The 20,250-nt window shown below is 35.3% G+C and overlaps 1 protein-coding gene across 2 annotated transcripts in view; it reads right to left on the reverse strand.

Annotated features, from left to right (window-relative positions):
- Nucleotides 1-12,220: 12,220 nt before the first annotated feature.
- The window catches only part of LOC102803206 (ranBP-type and C3HC4-type zinc finger-containing protein 1-like), a 37,007-nt gene continuing 28,977 nt past the window's right edge, over nt 12,221-20,250 (reverse strand). For both annotated transcript variants that reach the window (XM_085500099.1, XM_085500097.1), the window contains 3 exons: nt 19,926-20,204; nt 16,770-16,913; nt 12,221-14,747 (listed from right to left, as the gene is read on the reverse strand). In XM_085500099.1, coding sequence (XP_085356225.1) covers nt 14,667-14,747; nt 16,770-16,913; nt 19,926-20,204 — 504 coding nt within the window. In that variant the 3' untranslated portion in view covers nt 12,221-14,666. The remainder of the gene's footprint in view (nt 14,748-16,769; nt 16,914-19,925; nt 20,205-20,250) is intronic.

Raw genomic sequence — 20,250 nt, forward strand, 5'->3', positions numbered from 1 at the left:
AACACATTGGGTCTTTGTGATCCGTGGAGAGTTGCTATTGTTATACAAATCTATAGAATTCAATAGTCACATCAGTAAGCAAGTATGACGTTGTTTATTTCAAGTTACCTGGTTGCTATAGTTACAAACAATGAACACAATACGAGCACTGATATTTGCCACCACTCTTGTCTTGTTTTATATATTCACCTTCTATGGAAGACCATGTCACAGATCTCCGAGGTCAATACGAGAAAACAAACCATATCACAGACATGTGATTTTCTCCATAGTTAAAAACACGACATAATTACTCACCGTAAAGCAAAGTAATCTCAAATTGACACGTCTTCACCTGCGTGACGACAACTTGTTTTCGTAGTCATTCACCTCAACACGATAATTTTCCAGTGTAGCGCCACCTTACACAATAATGTACCGATGGAGATTAACTTTAACACCCAGTGGGGATAATGGAACATAAAACACAATACTTTTGTACCATTTTTATTTATCTCGATTTCCCCCACTTCACGAAACCATAGACCAAACTCAAGTACACGCTATTGACATCGTGTAAGCAATGGATCGAGTTACCGTGAACATGGAATCACAAACAATACCATGCTGTGAATTACCAAACCGGAAACAGATCAACATAGTCTAATTTACTATATACACAATATACATTGTACAACGTATTTTATGTGTATTATTAGCGACCAGCTTAGATGAAAGATAGAACCACAGTCCCGTGATAGAGGGACTGTGATAGAACGAAATAGAATTTTCCCCAGACATCGGGCGCACACATACACAAACGTGCATAGACACTATTGTTTATGAAAAATAACACACTAACAATGTACGGCCGCCTAAACACAATATAGACTACTGTATTCCGTACGAATCGACTGTATTATAAGCATGCTTTTATGTAGAGTCATGTATAGACATACGGATAATGCAGTCCTGTGTATACTTCAGACAGTTCTTACAAAGGATCGCTGTAGACAGACTTATACTGACGAGTTTTGAAAACAATAGAAACGGTACAGAAAACCTACATTTAAGTCATTTATATACATACCTATGTACATGTTGTAGACATTTGTAGACAAACTAGTACAGTAGACATTCACAGAATAACTACATATAAGTCATTTGTAAACATACCTATATACATGTTGTAGACATTTGTAGACAAACTAGTACAGTAGACATTCACAGAATAACTACATATAAGTCATTTGTAAACATACCTATATACATGTTGTAGACATTAGTAGACGAACTAGTACAGTAGACATTCACAGAATACCTGCATTTAAGTCATTTGTAACCATACCTATATACATGTTGTAGACATTAGTAGACGAACTAGTACAGTAGACATTCACAGAATACCTGCATATAAGTCATTTGTAAACATACCTATATACATGTTGTAGACATTAGTAGACGAACTAGTACAGTAGACATTCACAGAATACCTGCATTTAAGTCATTTGTAAACATACCTATATACATGTTGTAGACATTAGTAGACAAACTAGTACAGTAGACATTCACAGAATACCTACATTTAAGTCATTTATATACATACCTATATACATGTTGTAGACATTTGTAGACAAACTAGTACAGTAGACATTCACAGAATAACTACATATAAGTCATTTGTAAACATACCTATATACATGTTGTAGACATTAGTAGACGAACTAGTACAGTAGACATTCACAGAATACCTGCATTTAAGTCATTTGTAACCATACCTATATACATGTTGTAGACATTAGTAGACGAACTAGTACAGTAGACATTCACAGAATACCTGCATATAAGTCATTTGTAAACATACCTATATACATGTTGTAGACATTAGTAGACGAACTAGTACAGTAGACATTCACGGAATACCTGCATATAAGTCATTTGTAAACATACATATATACATGTTGTAGACATTTGTAGACAAACTAGTACAGTAGACATTCACAGAATACCTGCATTTAAGTCATTTGTAAACATACCTATATACATGTTGTAGACATTTGTAGACAAACTAGTACAGTAGACATTCACAGAATGCCTGCATTTAAGTCATTTGTAAACATACCTATATACATGTTGTAGACATTTGTAGACAAACTAGTACAGTAGACATTCACAGAATACATGCATTTAAGTCATTTGTAAACATACCTATATACAAGTTGTAGACATTTATAGACAAACTAGTACAGTAGACATTCACAGAATACCTGCATATAAGTCATTTGTAAACATACCTATATACATGTTGTAGACATTTGTAGACAAACTAGTACAGTAGACATTCACAGAAGACTTGCATTTAAGTCATTTCTAAACATACCTATATACATGTTGTAGACATTTGTAGACAAACTAGTACAGTAGACATTCACAGAGGACTTACATATAAGTCATGTGTAAACATACCTATATACATGTTGTAGACATTATTAGACAAACTAGTACAGTAGACATTCACAGAAGACCTACATATAAGTCATTTGTAAACATACCTATATACATGTTGTAGACATTTGTAGACAAACTAGTACAGTAGACATTCACAGAAGACCTGCATTTAAGTCATTTGTAAACATACCTATATACATGTTGTAGACATTTGTAGACAAACTAGTACAGTAGACATTCACAGAACACCTGCATATAAGTTATTTGTAAACATACCTATATACATGTTGTAGACATTAGTAGACAAACTAGTACAGTAGACATTCACAGAAGACCTACATATAAGTCATTTGTAAACATACCTATATACATGTTGTAGACAATAGTAGACAAACTAGTACAGTAGACATTCACAGAAGACCTACATATAAGTCATTTGTAAACATACCTATATACATGTTGTAGACATTTGTAGACAAACTAGTACAGTAGACATTCACAGAAGACCTACATATAAGTCATTTGTAAACATACCTATATACATGTTGTAGACATTTGTAGACAAACTAGTACAGTAGACATTCACAGAAGACCTGCATTTAAGTCATTTGTAAACATACCTATATACATGTTGTAGACATTTGTAGACAAACTAGTACAGTAGACATTCACAGAAGACCTGCATTTAAGTCATTTGTAAACATACCTATATACATGTTGTAGACATTTGTAGACAAACTAGTACAGTAGACATTCACAGAAGACCCACATATAAGTCATTTCTAAACATACCTATATACATGTTGTAGACATTAGTAGACAAACTAGTACAGTAGACATTCACAGAAGACCTGCACATAAGTCATTTGTAAACATACCTATATATACATGTTGTAGACAATAGTAGACAGACTAATACAGAAAACATACGGTTAGAGAGACATGTAAAGACACATTACACTAATAATTTCAGTGACACCACACTGACCTAGAAAATACAGCAGTAAGATCTCTCTCTCTTTCTCTCTCTCTCTCTCTGAAGCTATACTGTATACATTTGGCTACTGGAATAGCTAAACAGTTGGTGATCATTAAAATTTTAGATTTTTTTATCATCCGAAGTTAATAATATAGTTTGGGTGTTTTCCCCAAACAGAAGACATCTTTGTTGTGCATGATATTATGAAATGTAGCTCATCTTCTATTTTAATTTTATTACATTGTTCACATATTCTGCACTCAACTGGGGTTCTTGGCTTTTGTTATTAGATCTGTAAAGACAACGTCACTAGACAGATCCGTATAGAAGCCCTGTTTTCGAACAACCCTGTCACAAAGAACTATATAGAAGAACTATACAGAGATATAAATTGTAACTATACAGAGATACATGTAAAAACATATAAGCTTACTGGACACTGGTGTTGACCTACCCATGTCGAAGATTTACAGAATGAGTAGAGCAGACACATAGCTATGCCTAGATAGATAATCCTACATAGAAACACAACTCAGGCCACTTCTGAAGTTCCATGTAGATAGACCCGCATACTAGAAGGCGCTTTGTGTACGTTTGCATAGTTCACATACGAACACGTGTCTACAAGACGGATGCTTGGAATATGTTAATACATTACGATATCCTTACAATAACTACAAAAACAAAGTGTCACGTGATTCTCGGAGCATTTATTTTTTTGATGCACATGTTTGTATGCGGCACTACATAACCAGCGTGGATTGAATACCGTTAGTACAGAATAGAATAGAATAGAATAGAATAGAATAGAATAGAATAGAATAGAATAGAATAGAATAGAATAGAATAGAATAGAATAGAATAGAATAGAATAGAATAGAATAGAATAGAATAGAAATAATTTAGGAACGATTTTCATAAATAACTCGTTTTTTAATGTATGCAATTGTATACAATTATAGCGCTGATCATGTGACGGATTTTTGTTTCAATTAGTAAAATAATAATACGAGGTAAGATTCTGAACACTATATATGTATTAGCAATGAGTATAGACTGGTATACAATAGTATTTCACTATATATATGTAGATTACTTTCAAACCGACAATTAGTGTTACTATTACTGCTATTAGGAGCTGACTACTATGTAAATTTACTAACATTTTCGGAAAACTTATTTATTAATTTTGTTTATATACCAATTATCCCCAGTTTGTCCTTCCAAATTTATGAGGCAACAATTTATACATTCGTGTGTATCTTCAAATCTTGATAAACAAAATATGGGAATAATATTGCAGATGTATTCAGATTATCGCCCTTTAAAATGAGTTCAACTGATCGCAGTACTGTAAACGCATTAATTATTCGCTGGTTTTGGTTATATTCGCCAATAAGTAAAATCCGCTAAATGAAATCCACACGAACATGTAAAATAATAATAAAACTCATTGTTTCGAATGCCAAGTTCGAAGTGTAATTGCTCAAAGCATCAAAATAGTTTCACAGTATCGCCTTCAACTTTGTATCAGTTCAGTTCACTGTGTAATTATTTTCTCTGATTGTGCATTTTGTTGTATTTACTTGAAGTACATTCAATGTTGAATAGACGCAGAATATATGCTATACTAACTTTTGTTGTGTGACCTAAAGTTGTATTCTCACTTTGTGTGATCATTCAGCAAAAAACCTCTCACAGGGCCTTAGGGTTTTGTACATTTAGGTTTTATCCTACAATCGAATTTGGGAGTAACTGAAAAAACATGTACAATTTTGGCTTGGATTTGGTGATAAGACTTTCAGTGCAGGCTACCTTCAATATACCAATAGTTCAGAATTTGTTGTCGTACGGGCCAACTATTTTTTTTTCATGGTGATCACAATAATCAGGGTGTGGTGTTCTGCATATAATATAAAATAGGAATTCAATTCAGTAGTGTGTGCTTATAAATGTAGATATACCTATCTAAAGGGTTGATACACCCTTTTGTAGACACAACGTGGGTTGACTCGTGGATTGGGTGTAATCACCGGCTAACTCGTATTATAATGTAATGACTAAGTCATACAAATAAGACAAATTATACGTTATTGTATCCAGAATAATCTTTATTTTGTTTGTTTGTATGTTTTTTTTTATTTTGTCAATGAATACAATAAAGATACGTAATAAGGAAAAAAATACTAGATATATTGTACAAAATGTACAAATGCAACTCGTCGTTGAAGTGAGAATAAGGATGGCGAGGCTGTATCGCACGAATACACAAAAATAACAGAAAATAGCGATGATTTGACATTGAAATTAACAAGGAAATTATAGAAACTGATCAAAATGCTGCACTGAAATGTTCACGGGAAGAATTGTGACACTAAAATTTTTAATGAATTATGGACGTAGTGTGATGTGGTCACTGGTTGACTCTGTCTACATAACGACCTATTTTTCATACAATGTTGTATTGACGCTTCCACCAACGTAAAGCCGACCTCAATTGCCATTGTTAATTGTCTGTGAATGTGTTAACAATCTTGTATTTGTATGTTTAGGGTATGGCTTATTCAATTGTTGGGTCGTCATAATAGACTTTTGTGTGAAACATTGGTAGTCAAGGCCGCGACACATACTCCAGATGTGGCGCAATATGTCATTGTTTGTGAAATCAGTTGGTGTTCAATAGCTTGATTCAAGTGTCCGATGAATATTCATATCGATTTTTGTCGGCGTATATTGATCACCTGAATCATGTCACTCCTACAGCGAAAATAGCGAAAATTACTTCCAAGCGAAAATAAAGTTCTTTACAGTACATACTGTTATTACTGATATCATACACATACACAGTGGATTAAATGGCTATGCTGATGGTTTGATTACTTTTTTTTAACGAAAATGACCACTTCTATATAATTACATATCCATGGCGTAATTATGCCAATTGTTAGTTTGATCAAACCATAGACTTTAGAAAGAGGTCTAAGGTCTATGGTTTGATTTGATTGTAATTTGTATCTTGACTTTGACGAATTCACAATTTTCTCTCCTATGTCACCTTTCAGAAAATTAACAAACAATTCTTTTCATATTTAAAAAAAAGACTTGTAACTACGAGAAATGGTATTCAAAATTAAAAATGATGTTATTGTTAAATACATAACAATATTAAAAAATTGCACCACAGTTTTGGCGGTCAACATACCAAACGTACATTCTATTTTTTAAAAAACTCCAGATCGAACGATTTACATATTCATCAGTTTCATCCAAGTCCAACTCAACTTCTCAAGACCACCCACAAACCGATATTTTTCAAATGATGAAAACATTTTGATAGACTGTTTAGTTTTATTAATAATAACGAAATCGTAATAACGCAATAGTAGCTGGGCGGTTTAGGTGCGTATACAATGTAAAGCTGCTCTTTTTGCTGGGCAGATGTGCATATAAAAACGATGTATCCATGTGAATGATAATTAGACAAAGTGAGACCCATTGTAAAAATAGATAAATGCGTCTCGAAATTCAGTGTTATGTTCCTAAACTTTAATGACGCAACAGAAAACGACGTGAATCTGTACTTTAAAATCCAACATTCCGATGAACAAGTTTCAGTCCTGACCTCCATGATAGGACTGTTATTGATCCCACAGACAAGTTTCCAACAAAACAGACATTCTTTGAAAGAGTTAGTATAAATACTTTATTAAATAATTTGGAAACAATATACAAATTAAAACAATATTCCATAAAATTCACAATTACCGAGTGCCCATTAAAACCCAACTTAGGCACAAACTAAATTGCATATGTTGATTTATAGTCCATTCAGTATATGACATGAAACTCTTTTTTCTGTGAAGCATTGTAAAATCATAAAAATAGATTTGGGACAATTCAATCAAATTGTGAAACAAAGAAATGTCAGCAAGTAACCACCAATTATGACACTAATGGCGAATTTGACCGAAATCGCCACTGCACGCGATACTGTACAAAACTATTTAGAATGAGTAAAACTCACCAAACAAATCCTAAAATATAGAATTCAGTCACACACAAAGCAAAACAATGCAGAGTTTCATTAAAATTGGCCTGTTCATTGATGTGAAATTTCGTTGTAAAATTATCTATCACCACCTAGTTAGTGAACCAGCAAAGGGACCCTGAAGTGGTTGAATGCCATATTCCAGAAATCATCACAGCAGAAGTGAAACGCCATATACAGCAAACTCCACCCCGTAAAAAGATTCTGGATCTCCTCCTTCTTTGGAGACGGGAAAGGTACTTTAAACATTGAAATAGAAGAACATCTGTAGAGTCTGCCATGACAAGTACTGTACAGCAACCTGTGGCCCCTGTGGCATACTATGTCTAAAGGGAATGACCAGCATTCCATCTCATAAACGAGTCCTGGAGGTGTTATCTCATTCGACGAGCAGGTGGCCAGAACGTCCATGGCCCCACAAATACAAGAAGTGACCACCTGCTCTTGGCAACACTGAACAATCAGCCACTGTTGTGCCAACCTGTGTCAACTCACTGGATATTATCAGAGGTACATTACTTGGGGTTTGCAACTCGCATAGTACTGTATGGTGACATCATGTCAAGATCCCATTCAAGTCTCTTCTCGTAGATAGCGAGACTGAGGCTACGACCTTCTGACATGATATATATCAATGTTCAAGGTTTGTAATGAAAAAATAAAACTTTTCTTGTCGCAATCATAGTGAAAAATGTAATACATCGAAAATGTACAGAAAATATAGTTCTCGTAATCCGTCATACCGTGGGCAGCTATTTTGATCCACCTGGACATCCCAGTATCCTAGTTACCTCGGGCATGCGCATTCGCATTTTTCTGAGTTGGAACGCTTATGCGAGAGCGAGATTGTGACGGGATCTTGGTATCATGTCACCGTAGTTACAAACCCCAAGTAATGTACCTCTGATATTATGTATGAAATGACACAAATTCTTTCCAGATGCAAAATAGCTCTTGCTATGGTACATATTCATGACAGTACAGTGAGACCAAAATGAATTCATTGCAAATTTGTTTAGAAGGCATAACCATTCATATGATGAGCAGAGAGGCAGACCACCAGAATCAAGGCTCTTGGCGGGACACTGCTCTGCAGATGGTCGAGTACCTAAGTACACTTGGTGATGGTGTAACCTGCAGAAATATATAAGTGACGACCCTGACCACTGTTTGTAATCTCATACATACGGGTAGGACACATCTCCATTGAGCAAGTGTCGGAGATTACAGACGTGTGGACAAGCAGAACAGTTTAGTGTTTGTCGATTCATATATGTTGTCAAGCAGTCTGCTGGAAATGGAACCTTCTAGGTACAAGATGGATACATAGGGGCCCAGGTTATCTGGGGCACATTAAGACTTGTGTCCATTCCCAGTCTGAGAAACAATCACCAGTGACTGTGCAATCACTGACACTCTTGGTAGTATACTATATAGCTTAAATATTCATGAAAACCTCTGCTCATGAAATAACTGGGGACAATGTTCGTGTACCAGGCGTCAATGTGTAGCAGACCCAGACAACTCTCCCAAGTGAAGTCATGTGCAATGGTTCCCAGAAATAAAAAGCCAGTTAGCCCTGCATCCAATATGTCATTTGTCTGCTAAAACTACCAAGTAGGAAAAGGCACACATACTTCATAATGGCTGCCCATTATACTACCCATCAAGTTATGTTTTATATAATGACACAAAATGGACTTTATTGAACGTAAGATAAATTGAATCCCCGCTATCAATCGTTGGTAGCACCAGTTGAATCCTCTTTAGTGAAACAACCTGTCTGCGATAAAAAAAACTGCCATTCTAAACACAAATTCCGAACTTTTACATTTTCGTGTTTGCCTGCCATTGCCCTGAACTCTACAGCAGAACTGTGGTAGATGCTAGGGTAGGACATTAAGTTACAAATTGATAGGAAGATGGCTGTACATGCCTTCTTGAATCTCAAACATGAATATGATTTATTTAGTTACATACACTAAATGTCAGCCATTACAATTTGAAGAACAGTTTTTGTTGGATGGTGATTTTCAACAGCAATGTCCCGTACAATTTGCCATGTGATTTATGTACCAATCAGTACAAAACTAAGTGGCCCCATGACGGTTGTCACCAGGATTGTCGCGTACAATTTACCATGTGATTTATGTACCAATCAGTACAAAACTAAGTGGCCTCATGATGGTTTTCACCAGGAATGTCCCGTACAATTTACCATGTGATTTATGTACCAATCAGTACAAAACTAAGCGGCCTCATGATGGTTTTCACCAGGAATGTCGCGTACAATTTACCATATGATTTATGTACCAATCAGTACAAAACTAAGTGGCCTCATGATGGTTTTTACCAGGAATGTCGCATACAATTTACATGTGATTTATGTACCAATCAGTACAAAACTAAGTGGGCTCATGATGGTTTTCACCATTAATGTCCCGTACAATTTACCATGTGATTTATGCACCAATCAGTATAAAACTAAGTGGCCTCATGATGATTTTCACCAGGAATGTCCCGTACAATTTACCATGTGATTTATGTACCAATCAGTACAAAACTAAGTGGCCTCATGATGGTTTTCATCAGGGATGTCTTGTACAATTTACCATGTGATTTATGTACCAATGAGTACAAAACTAAGTGGCCTCATGATGGTTTTCACCAGAAATGTCCCGTACAATTTACCATGTGATTTATGTACCAATCAGTACAAAACTAAGTGGCCTCATGATGGTTTTCACCAGGAATGTCGCGTACAATTTACCATGTGATTTATGTACCAATCAGTACAAAACTAAGTGGCCTCATGATGGTTTTCACCATTAATGTCCCGTACTATTTACCATGTGATTTATGTACCAATCAGTACAAAACTAAGTGGCCCCATGATGGTTTTCACCAGGAATGTCGCGTACAATTTACCATGTGATTTATGTACCAATCAGTACAAAACTAAGTGGCCTCATGATGGTTTTCATCAGGGATGTCTTGTACAATTTACCATGTGATTTATGTACCAATGAGTACAAAACTAAGTGGCCTCATGATGGTTTTCACCAGAAATGTCCCGTACAATTTACCATGTGATTTATGTACCAATCAGTACAAAACTAAGTGGCCTCATGATGGTTTTCACCAGGAATGTCGCGTACAATTTACCATGTGATTTATGTACCAATCAGTACAAAACTGAGTGGCCTCATGATGGTTTTCACCAGGAATGTCCCGTACAATTTACCAGCATGCTGGGAGAAATTATTAGACTGTTCAGAAAACTGATCAGATACAGTTCCTATGATGTTTGTAAATTTGATTATGTTTCATAGATTTTATGTCATCACATTCCTGGGCAGTTTCCAACTTGGAGTAGCAGTCTGGCAGTGGTGAAAACCATCATGGGGCCACTTAGTTTTGTACTGATTGGTACATAAATCGCATGGTATATTGTACGCAACATTCCTGGTGAAAACTATCATGAGGCCACTTAGTTTTGTACTGATTTGTACATAAATCACATGGTAAATTGTACGGGACATTCTTGGTGAAAACCATCATGAGGCCACTTAGTTTTGTACTGATTGGTACATAAATCACATGGTAAATTGTACGGGACATTCCTGGTGAAAACCATCATGAGGCCACTTAGTTTTGTACTGATTGGTACAATTTTCCTAAATCCAAGGTGTCTAAATCTATTGCCTATCTCCATGAAGACCTGCGAGTCTTCTTTTAAATTGTCGGGGATTACAATGAGTATGCACTTCATCTGCATGGCCTTTGTACTCGAAATTGACATCTGCAGTCTCCTGCTCAGTTACCTCCTGCTCAGATACACAAACTTAGATATGTGGTGTCCAATAGAAGCAGATGTAACTGCAATAGAGGATGTAAGCCTCATAAGCCAGATACTGATCGGTCTATCTTATGTCCAAATGAGAACAAAAAACTAAGCTGACAAGCTGTAGTTACAAGTAAATTCTAAAGGAATAACTATATATGCAACCACATATGCAGATCTGGATTACAGGATTGTGCAAACATGACTAATCACATTTCGAAACAAGGACTTAGAATTCAGTCTCTGCCAGAGCCTTGTAGACCAAATGTTTGCGTTTTTTAACAAGTACTGAGTACTTTATTTTAGACATATGCACATGTTTACTAATTTGATCCAAGATGGCTGACTGGCAGCCATTTTGTTTTTTTAAACTGTGGTATCTTATGCATGCTTTGTCAAATTTGGTACATACATTAAACATGTTAAGATAAATGTTTACGACAATTTGTTTCGCGGTCAGGTCAAAAATGACCAACTAGTCAGAAATGTATCATGTTTTACAATTGGATCAAATATGGCCGACTGAAGGCTATCCTTCTTTTTGTCCATACAACTATATATCCAAGGCTTAGGGAACATTTTCAATCATATTTGGCACATACATATTGGGATACATGTCCATGTCAGTTGGTTTCAAAATCAGATCAAAAGATGGTCGCCTGGTAGACATGATTTTTCGTTTTTTGTTAAAATTTGATACAAACATTATACATGTTGAGATACATGTTCATGATGATTCAATTCATGTTTCAATCAAAAATGACCAACTGGCAGCCATCTTTTTTTTTCAAAAGTATAATTGACATGGGATTTTGTCTTCAAATTATACATGATAAGATACATGTATAATTACACAATCTTACATTTTGACTGTACTAATACATGAACCTGAACAAAGGAAACTCAGTTTGGATACAGAAAATTCATGAATAGCAAATCCTGTTTAATTTCTGATCATATATTTTAATTTTGGAAGAGTCATTTATTACATTGAATTTCTGTTGATACTAGACCAGCCAATTATTCACTCTCAATTACTATGCTTTGGATCCATATTATTTTATTCTTGGCATGAGTAACATTTCCCTTAATTCCAACGGGGACTATGTCATTATGAATGACTGGTTGACTATGTTTTTACTGAGACAATGATCAACCACAATGAATGGTATATTTCATTGACAATAGTCATTGATGGACATGGCACATTCATTCATCGTAAATCCAAACACTCATAATATGGTCAAAAACAAATAATTTCATCTCATTTTCCAATCTTCATAACTCATTTTAAAGCACAGTGGTCGTTGTGCTGCGCATGTGCGACATTTGTGTTGATAAACATTGATTTTCCCACAATCCGATGCGGTATGAGGTTTGACCTGGGTGCGACTTGCACTCATTATCGCCTGTGACTCTTTTAATACCTTCTAAACACCTGAAAATTACCTAATTAAAGCAGTTAGCCAATTCGCTAGCGAGTTTGCAAATTGGCTGCCCCAATACTTCTGAGACTTGCTGTAAAGCTTGGAAACATCTCAGTTCATACTCATTGATCTGTGCAACAGTCAAAGTCGCCATCTTTGTTTATACAAGACCCATATATCTCGCACATGTGTGGCGTGACGACTCCCACCCTTTAAAACTCTCAGCACTATTTGACTAGTATGTATAATTTCTAAGTTCTCTTCACATGTATATATACATAACCATTACACAATTTTACTTTTATGTTGACTTGTATTGAGCACAATTTAGGTTGTGGTGAGAAGATTTATTTCTAATGATTGTACATTTACATGCTGAAACCTACATGTAAACCAGATAATAATTTTGTTTAATAATTAATTAATAATAATTGATAAAATAATTACCGGTACATGGAATATCACTTTTTAGACTTTTTTAAGCCTAAAACTATTACTGTGGAATACTTCATTTTCGCTGGAATTAATTTTCGCTGAAAAGGCTTTTCGGGCGTTTTGATTGGAACTTATTTTCACTGATTTTTGATGAGTTTAATGTGAAATATAGGAAAAAAAGTACATTCGCTGGATTTTATTTTCACGGAATCATCCCTTCAGCAAAAATAGTGAAAAAAAATTCCAAGCGAAAATAAAATATTCTACAGACAATGATAAGCAATTATAATAGATTGACCACATTTGATGGCATTCATCATTCAATCCTTATAAAATTTTCACAGCTACACTAAAATCACAAAAGACATTGTCTTATGAAAATAGCATTTAGGAGTATAATGACTTTACTAAGAAACTATGAATGGGAAAAATAACTACTGTATTTTCTCTATTAGTAGTGCACAAATATATGTCAGGTGTATTTATGGTAAAAGTAACATTTAAATGATCAAGTAATCAATACAAATGTTGGTTTATCTGCAATTTTAAGATCAAATACAGTATTAAAATTGAAGAGCTCGATTTTTATTCTGGCAATAAAGATGTTTAGTGACAGAACAATTGCCATACTGTAGTCTAGTGTATTACCCTATTACCCCACGGTTACAAAAATTTAGCGTAAAAAAAATCAGTATTTTTGAAATACATAGTATTTTTAAAATATACCAAACACATAGGTTTTCAGAAAAACAGAATTATTTTTCTTTATATAAAATAGACAAATATGCGATGACCGAACACTATGCATTGAAGGATGAAAATATCATCTTCAAATTCCAATATACTTGGTGTGAATTTTACTGCTGTGAGAAAATGTAAATTTAACCTTTTCAACCAACAGACTTTCTCGCCCAAATTTTTCTGCACTTTTTTTCTTGTATTCTTCCAAAAATTTATCCTAATTTTGGAGCCAAAAGACAAAATTTTAGTCAATTTTTAGATTTCACCCCAAAAAATCTACTGAAAGAAAGTACAGACCATACACACTGGATTATTTTGTGAATTTGCGACCAAAAAAAGGAAACTGGTGTTGAAAAGGTTAATGATCTGCATCAACTATAGCAAAGATAAATGTACTACACAAAATATGTCATCTGAGGTAATGTTTTATAAACTGTTCATGCAATTTTGAAAATAATACGAAACATAATAATAATAGAGAAAATCTCTGGAATAAATTTGTTCCTGTATTTTTGTGCAGATTGTGAAGAAAAATCATAACTTTTTTTTTTTTTTCAAACAATCACTAAATACTTACAAAATACACCACATTAAATATATAATCAGTAAGTATGAATATTAAATACTAACTACATTCTTGCTATTTTATTCTCCATGCAATACAGCACTACTTAGAAAATTAATGTCACTGGAAAAGACAATGTGAATAACAACACAAATTAAAATCAATATCATTGTTACTAGGTGCCTGGAAATAGTGATTTGTTAATGACAATTCCTACAATTTGGATGGCATTTCTGGTTATTAACTCTGCAACGACATCCTCCGCTGATATCACCCTGGCCCTAAAAATAAAAATAATACAACAATTAGTTACCAAAGTGGAGATTAACATCCGAGGCTGGCTACTTTCAAGATTGCTCCGATCATCTTTGTTTCTAATACCAGTAATACCGGTACATTCAAATAACTTCAATTCACTCCCTATACTCATTTGGTCTTTTTGTAACAATTATTTATACTTGATTCAACAAAGCCATGCATATTCAAAATTATTCAACAATTAAAATGAGAGAGACAATGTTCAAGCTTGTCACATATTTGGCAGATGAATCACAAATCATCTGCTGTTCAATGCCTAAGCACTTAATGCCAAGTTTTCGGGTGCCGACCTACCAAGTTCAATCGTTTGATTGGATATGAATACAAATATAAACATGGTCCTCTTTTGAAACTCAATTACTCACTTCATGACCATTATTTAACACAAATACTAACTTCATATCTGGTACTGTGGCATTTGAATAATTGAAATAAAGTCATATTTGGGGAATTTTAGTAACCCACAACTCACTTAAACCCCTTATCTGGGTCCTTAGGAAAACAGTTATACCCACCTCAGACCCTAAATAACCCATAACTCACTTCAAACCCCCTGATCTGGGTCCTTAGGAAACCAGTTATACCCACCTCAGACCCTAAATAACCCATGACTCACCTCAAACCCCTGATCTGAGTCCTTAGGAAACCAGTTACATTTTTTGTATACCTACCTCAGACCGCAAATAACCCATAACTCACTTCAAAACCCCTGAGCCGAGTCCTTAGGAAAACAGTTTTACCCAACTTAGACCCTAAATAACCCATAACTCACTTCAAAACCCCTGAGCCGAGTCCTTAGGAAAACAGTTTTACCCACCTCAGACCCTAAATAACCCATAACTCACTTCAAACCCCCTGAGCCAAGTCCTTAGGAAAACAGTTATACCCACCCCAGACCCTAAATAACCCATAACTCACCTCAAACCCCCTGATCTGGGTCCTTAGAAAACCAGTTATACCCACCTCAGACCCTAAATAACCCATAACTCACCTCAAACCCCCTGATCTGAGTCCTTAGGAAAACAGTTATACCTACCTCAGACGATAAATAACCCATAACTCACTTCAAAACCCCTGATCTGAGTCCTTAGGAAAACAGTTTTACCCACCTCAGACCCTAAATAACCCATAACTCACTTCAAACCCCCTGAGCCAAGTCCTTAGGAAAACAGTTATACCCACCCCAGACCCTAAATAACCCATAACTCACCTCAAACCCCCTGATCTGGGTCCTTAGAAAACCAGTTATACCTACCTCAGACCCTAAATAACCCATAACTCACCTCAAACCCCCTGATCTGGGTCCTTAGAAAACCAGTTATACCCACCCCAGACCCTAAATAACCCATAACTCACCTCAAACCCCCTGATCTGGGTCCTTAGAAAACCAGTTATACCCACCTCAGACCCTAAATAACCCATAACTCACTTCAAAACCCCTGATCTGAGTCCTTAGGAAACCAGTTATACCCACCTCAGACCCTAAATAACCCATAACTCACCTCAAACCCCCTGATCTGAGTCCTTAGGAAACCAGTTATACCTACCTCAGACGATAAATAACCCATAACTCACTTCAAAACCCCTGATCTGAGTCCTTAGGAAAACAGTTTTACCCACCTCAGACCCTAAATAACCCATAACTCACCTCAAACCCCCTGAGCCGAGTCCTTAGGAAACCAGTTATACCCGCCTCAGACCCTGAATAACCCACAACTCACCACAAACCCATTTATCCCCTAGGATATGTGAACCTAAGTAACCCGTAATATACTTCAAACCCTCTGATCTGTGTTCCAATGAAACCTCAGACCAATATGAGACCTCAAGTATCCTATAACTCATTTTAACTCAGGTACCTAACTCAGACCCTTTCCCCATTACAAGACAACTAGTAACACAATTATATGATCAAGTTTCTTCATTTGATCCCCAGTAACCCAACTCAGACATAATACAAGACCACTGGCAACTTAATTACTCACCATAGGTCCCCATCTGGGTCCCTTAGTGACCCAACATATCTCTAATTTACACATAGTACATCTCAACCAATCACAGCCTTCTTTCTTCTGTAAGACTATGTGGCAGCGAGGACAATTCAGTGCATCTCCATCAGCAATAAGTTTCTGGAACAAATATCAGAATTAATCAACACCATATGCCTTGTCAATGTAGCTCACAATTTTAGTTTATTTTATTTTTCGTATCCTTGTTTGTTCGAATCGAACATCCTCGTGAATCACATGACATACTGGTAATGCACAGTCACGCCATTAGATACAAACGCTATTGTAATGTACCCAAAAATCAGATCATTAAAGTTATGAAGTAATACACCAACACGTGCCATTGTTATCAAATAACTGCATTACACAGTACCTGTATGTTATCAATTTAAGAAATACAAGCTATGCATGGCACAATCCCCGTTAGTTATCACATTTAAGATAGATAGTTTTGTTTATAGTAATATAGCTGGAATATAACCATGTCAGGAATATGATTTTTTAACATTAAAATGATTGACATTTGTATCTCATCGTCAAAAAAGTACTTGTCCATATTGAGAGATATTGCTCTGGAGCAGCATTCAAAATCAGCCATTTTGAATACATGTATATATATAACATGATCTATAATGAATATATAAAATTTGAATATAATAAGTCAAAGCATTTAAGAGATATGGCTTTAGAAGCCCAATCATTAAAACAAAATGGCCGCCAGTCAACCACTTTGAATCCAATCTGAAAAATAAAATGACGTGCATCAGGAACCTGTAATGTCTAATGTACCTATGTACCAAGTTTGAACGAAATCCATCCATAAATGCCAGAAATGCTTGATATTTGATGATTTTTTAGCACAAAAATGACCACCATTCGGACATTTTTAATAGAATCGTCAAACCAATATATCTGTTTATATGTGACATGATGTATAATGAATGTTTAAAATTTAAATATAATCAGTCAAAACAAGTCGGAGATATGGGTCTAGAAGCCCATTCATTAAAACAAAATGGCCGCCAGACAGCCATTTTGAATCTGATCTGAAAAATAAATGATGTGCATCAGGAACCTGTAATGTCTAATATATGTACCAAGTTTGAACGAAATCCATCCATAAATGCTTGATATTTGATGATTTTTTTAACACAAAAATGGCCACCATTTGACCATTTTGAATAGGATCGTCAAACCAATATATCTGTCTATCTATGACATGATGTATAATGAATATTTGATATTTGAACATAATCAGTGAAAGCAAGTCAGAGATATGGCACGAGAACCACATTCATTAAAACAAAATGGCCAGTCGGCCATTTTTAATCTTATCTGAAAAACAAAATTATTTTCATCAAGGTCCCATAATGTCTAATGTATATACCAAGTTTGAACAAAATCCATCTGTAAACAGCCGAGAAATGCTTGATTTTTAGGATTTTTTAGCACAAAAATGGCCTCCATTCGGCCATCTTGAATCAGATCGTAAAACAAAATGATGTGCATCAAGTTCCTATAATGTCTAATGTATATACCAAGTTTGAACAAAATCTATCTGTAAACAGCCGAGAAATGCTTGATTTTGATAATTTTTAGCACAAAAATGGCCGCCATTTAGCCATCTTGAATCAGATTGTGAAACAAATTGACGTGCATATGTATAATATTATGTATGATGTATGTGTGAAGTTTGATTGTGATTAGTCCAGGCATTTCTAAGATACAGGTCCAGACGCACGCACGCACAAACTCACGCACGCACACACACGCACGGAGGTCAAAACATAAGTCCCCGTTTTCGGACTGCGTATGAACGGGGACTAAAAATATATAAAGTTGAACATAGACAGTCAGAGGATGTCAGAGATCCAGATCCATTGCAGAAATGCTTGATTATTATTACCGGTAATATAAAAATGGCCGCCATTTGGCCATATTGAATTGTTTGAATACATGTATGTGTGTGTGACACGATGTATACACAATGTTTGTGATCAACAATCAATCTGTTCATATACATGTACAACCAAGATCCTGTTTTGGAATGGCATGATTTTGATGAATTGTTATCATTCATCATATACCTCTTATTGGCTGGGCACTTGGGCACTTCTGCAGCTTGTCCTCAAACTCCAAAAGCCATATACAGTTCATAAAGAATACAACCCACTGAGTGCCAAAGTCAACTTTAGACAACAACAAAATATTTCCATTTATACTTTGCTCTTTTTCACAGAAAATATTGAGGACAATTTCAAATTTTTAATGTCACATTTTGTCAGTCTGGTCCAAAATTAAGATTGAATTCAGTGAAAATTACAGAAAATGTGAATAAATTTGCACAATTGGTATTCAAAGGATTAAAATGATTACCATTCGGCCATCTTGAATTGAATTGTCAAATGAATAAATGGCATTTGTGTGAAATAATGCCTACGTAAAGTTTGGTGTATACAAATATCTCAGAGGACACTCCCGTAAAGTGAACATGTAGTCTACTTAAGGTGCATGCATATAGTGCACACAGTTTTTTGAGATAAATGTAAAAATAAATGTCTCTCCATGCATGTATAGGATGCAGTAAAAATAGACAACAGTATACCAAGAAGTCTATAGCTAAATTCTAATAGTTGCAGACGACCATTTCCTGGTGTTTTAGTCATTCCACTTTTTGAGGGAAGTTTTAATACAGTGACGTCATTCAGCGAAGTAATTTTGTCCTAGTTCGACTTCGACTACAAGAAAATGGCTGTCATGAATGTTATGTTCCTGGGAAAAACGACTTCAAACAGATAATTTTTATCACAGTTTTCACACTGATGAGTGCTTAATAAACATACTATCGATTAATGATAGTTTGGGTTGCTTGATATACGGTATAGAATTGGTGTACTTTTATCGACTTTTATTTGCGATTTCATTTGGTGTTGCACATCTGTGGGAGGAACCATAGCTCTTCTGTGTCGATACAAATCCTAATATCTGAAAATATGATATGACTGAAATACCATCACAAAGACAGACACAAGAAAACATATAGACCAACAGCTCATTGCATACTAGTTATACACCACTTGCTTACCCTCATTTTATAAAATATACATCAGCATTACAAGCATCTACACTTACCTGTAACATTTCTTGTGTCTGTTTCGCTGCCACATCGTTGTTAGCTCTGCGTTTCAAATCATCCTGATATTCCTTGCAGTTCATTCCCTGGTGGATTGCCTTACACGTCAAACAATTGGCTTGACGACAAACTGGACAATGAAACTTATTGTTATCATCCTCGTAATAACACCAACCAGCACAATCGGGCGTTTTACAATGATAACTATCAGTCGCTTGGTTCTCGGCTGTATGAAGACCACGTTCAAGGTATTTTTGAAATTGTTGTGGAGTGACCAACTGATGATGTAAAAATACAATTAAAGTTACTAATTCACCATATGTT

This window comes from Saccoglossus kowalevskii, chromosome 6 (assembly GCF_978046115.1).
Source record: "Saccoglossus kowalevskii chromosome 6, keSacKowa6.1, whole genome shotgun sequence".
Lineage (NCBI taxonomy): Eukaryota > Metazoa > Hemichordata > Enteropneusta > Harrimaniidae > Saccoglossus > Saccoglossus kowalevskii.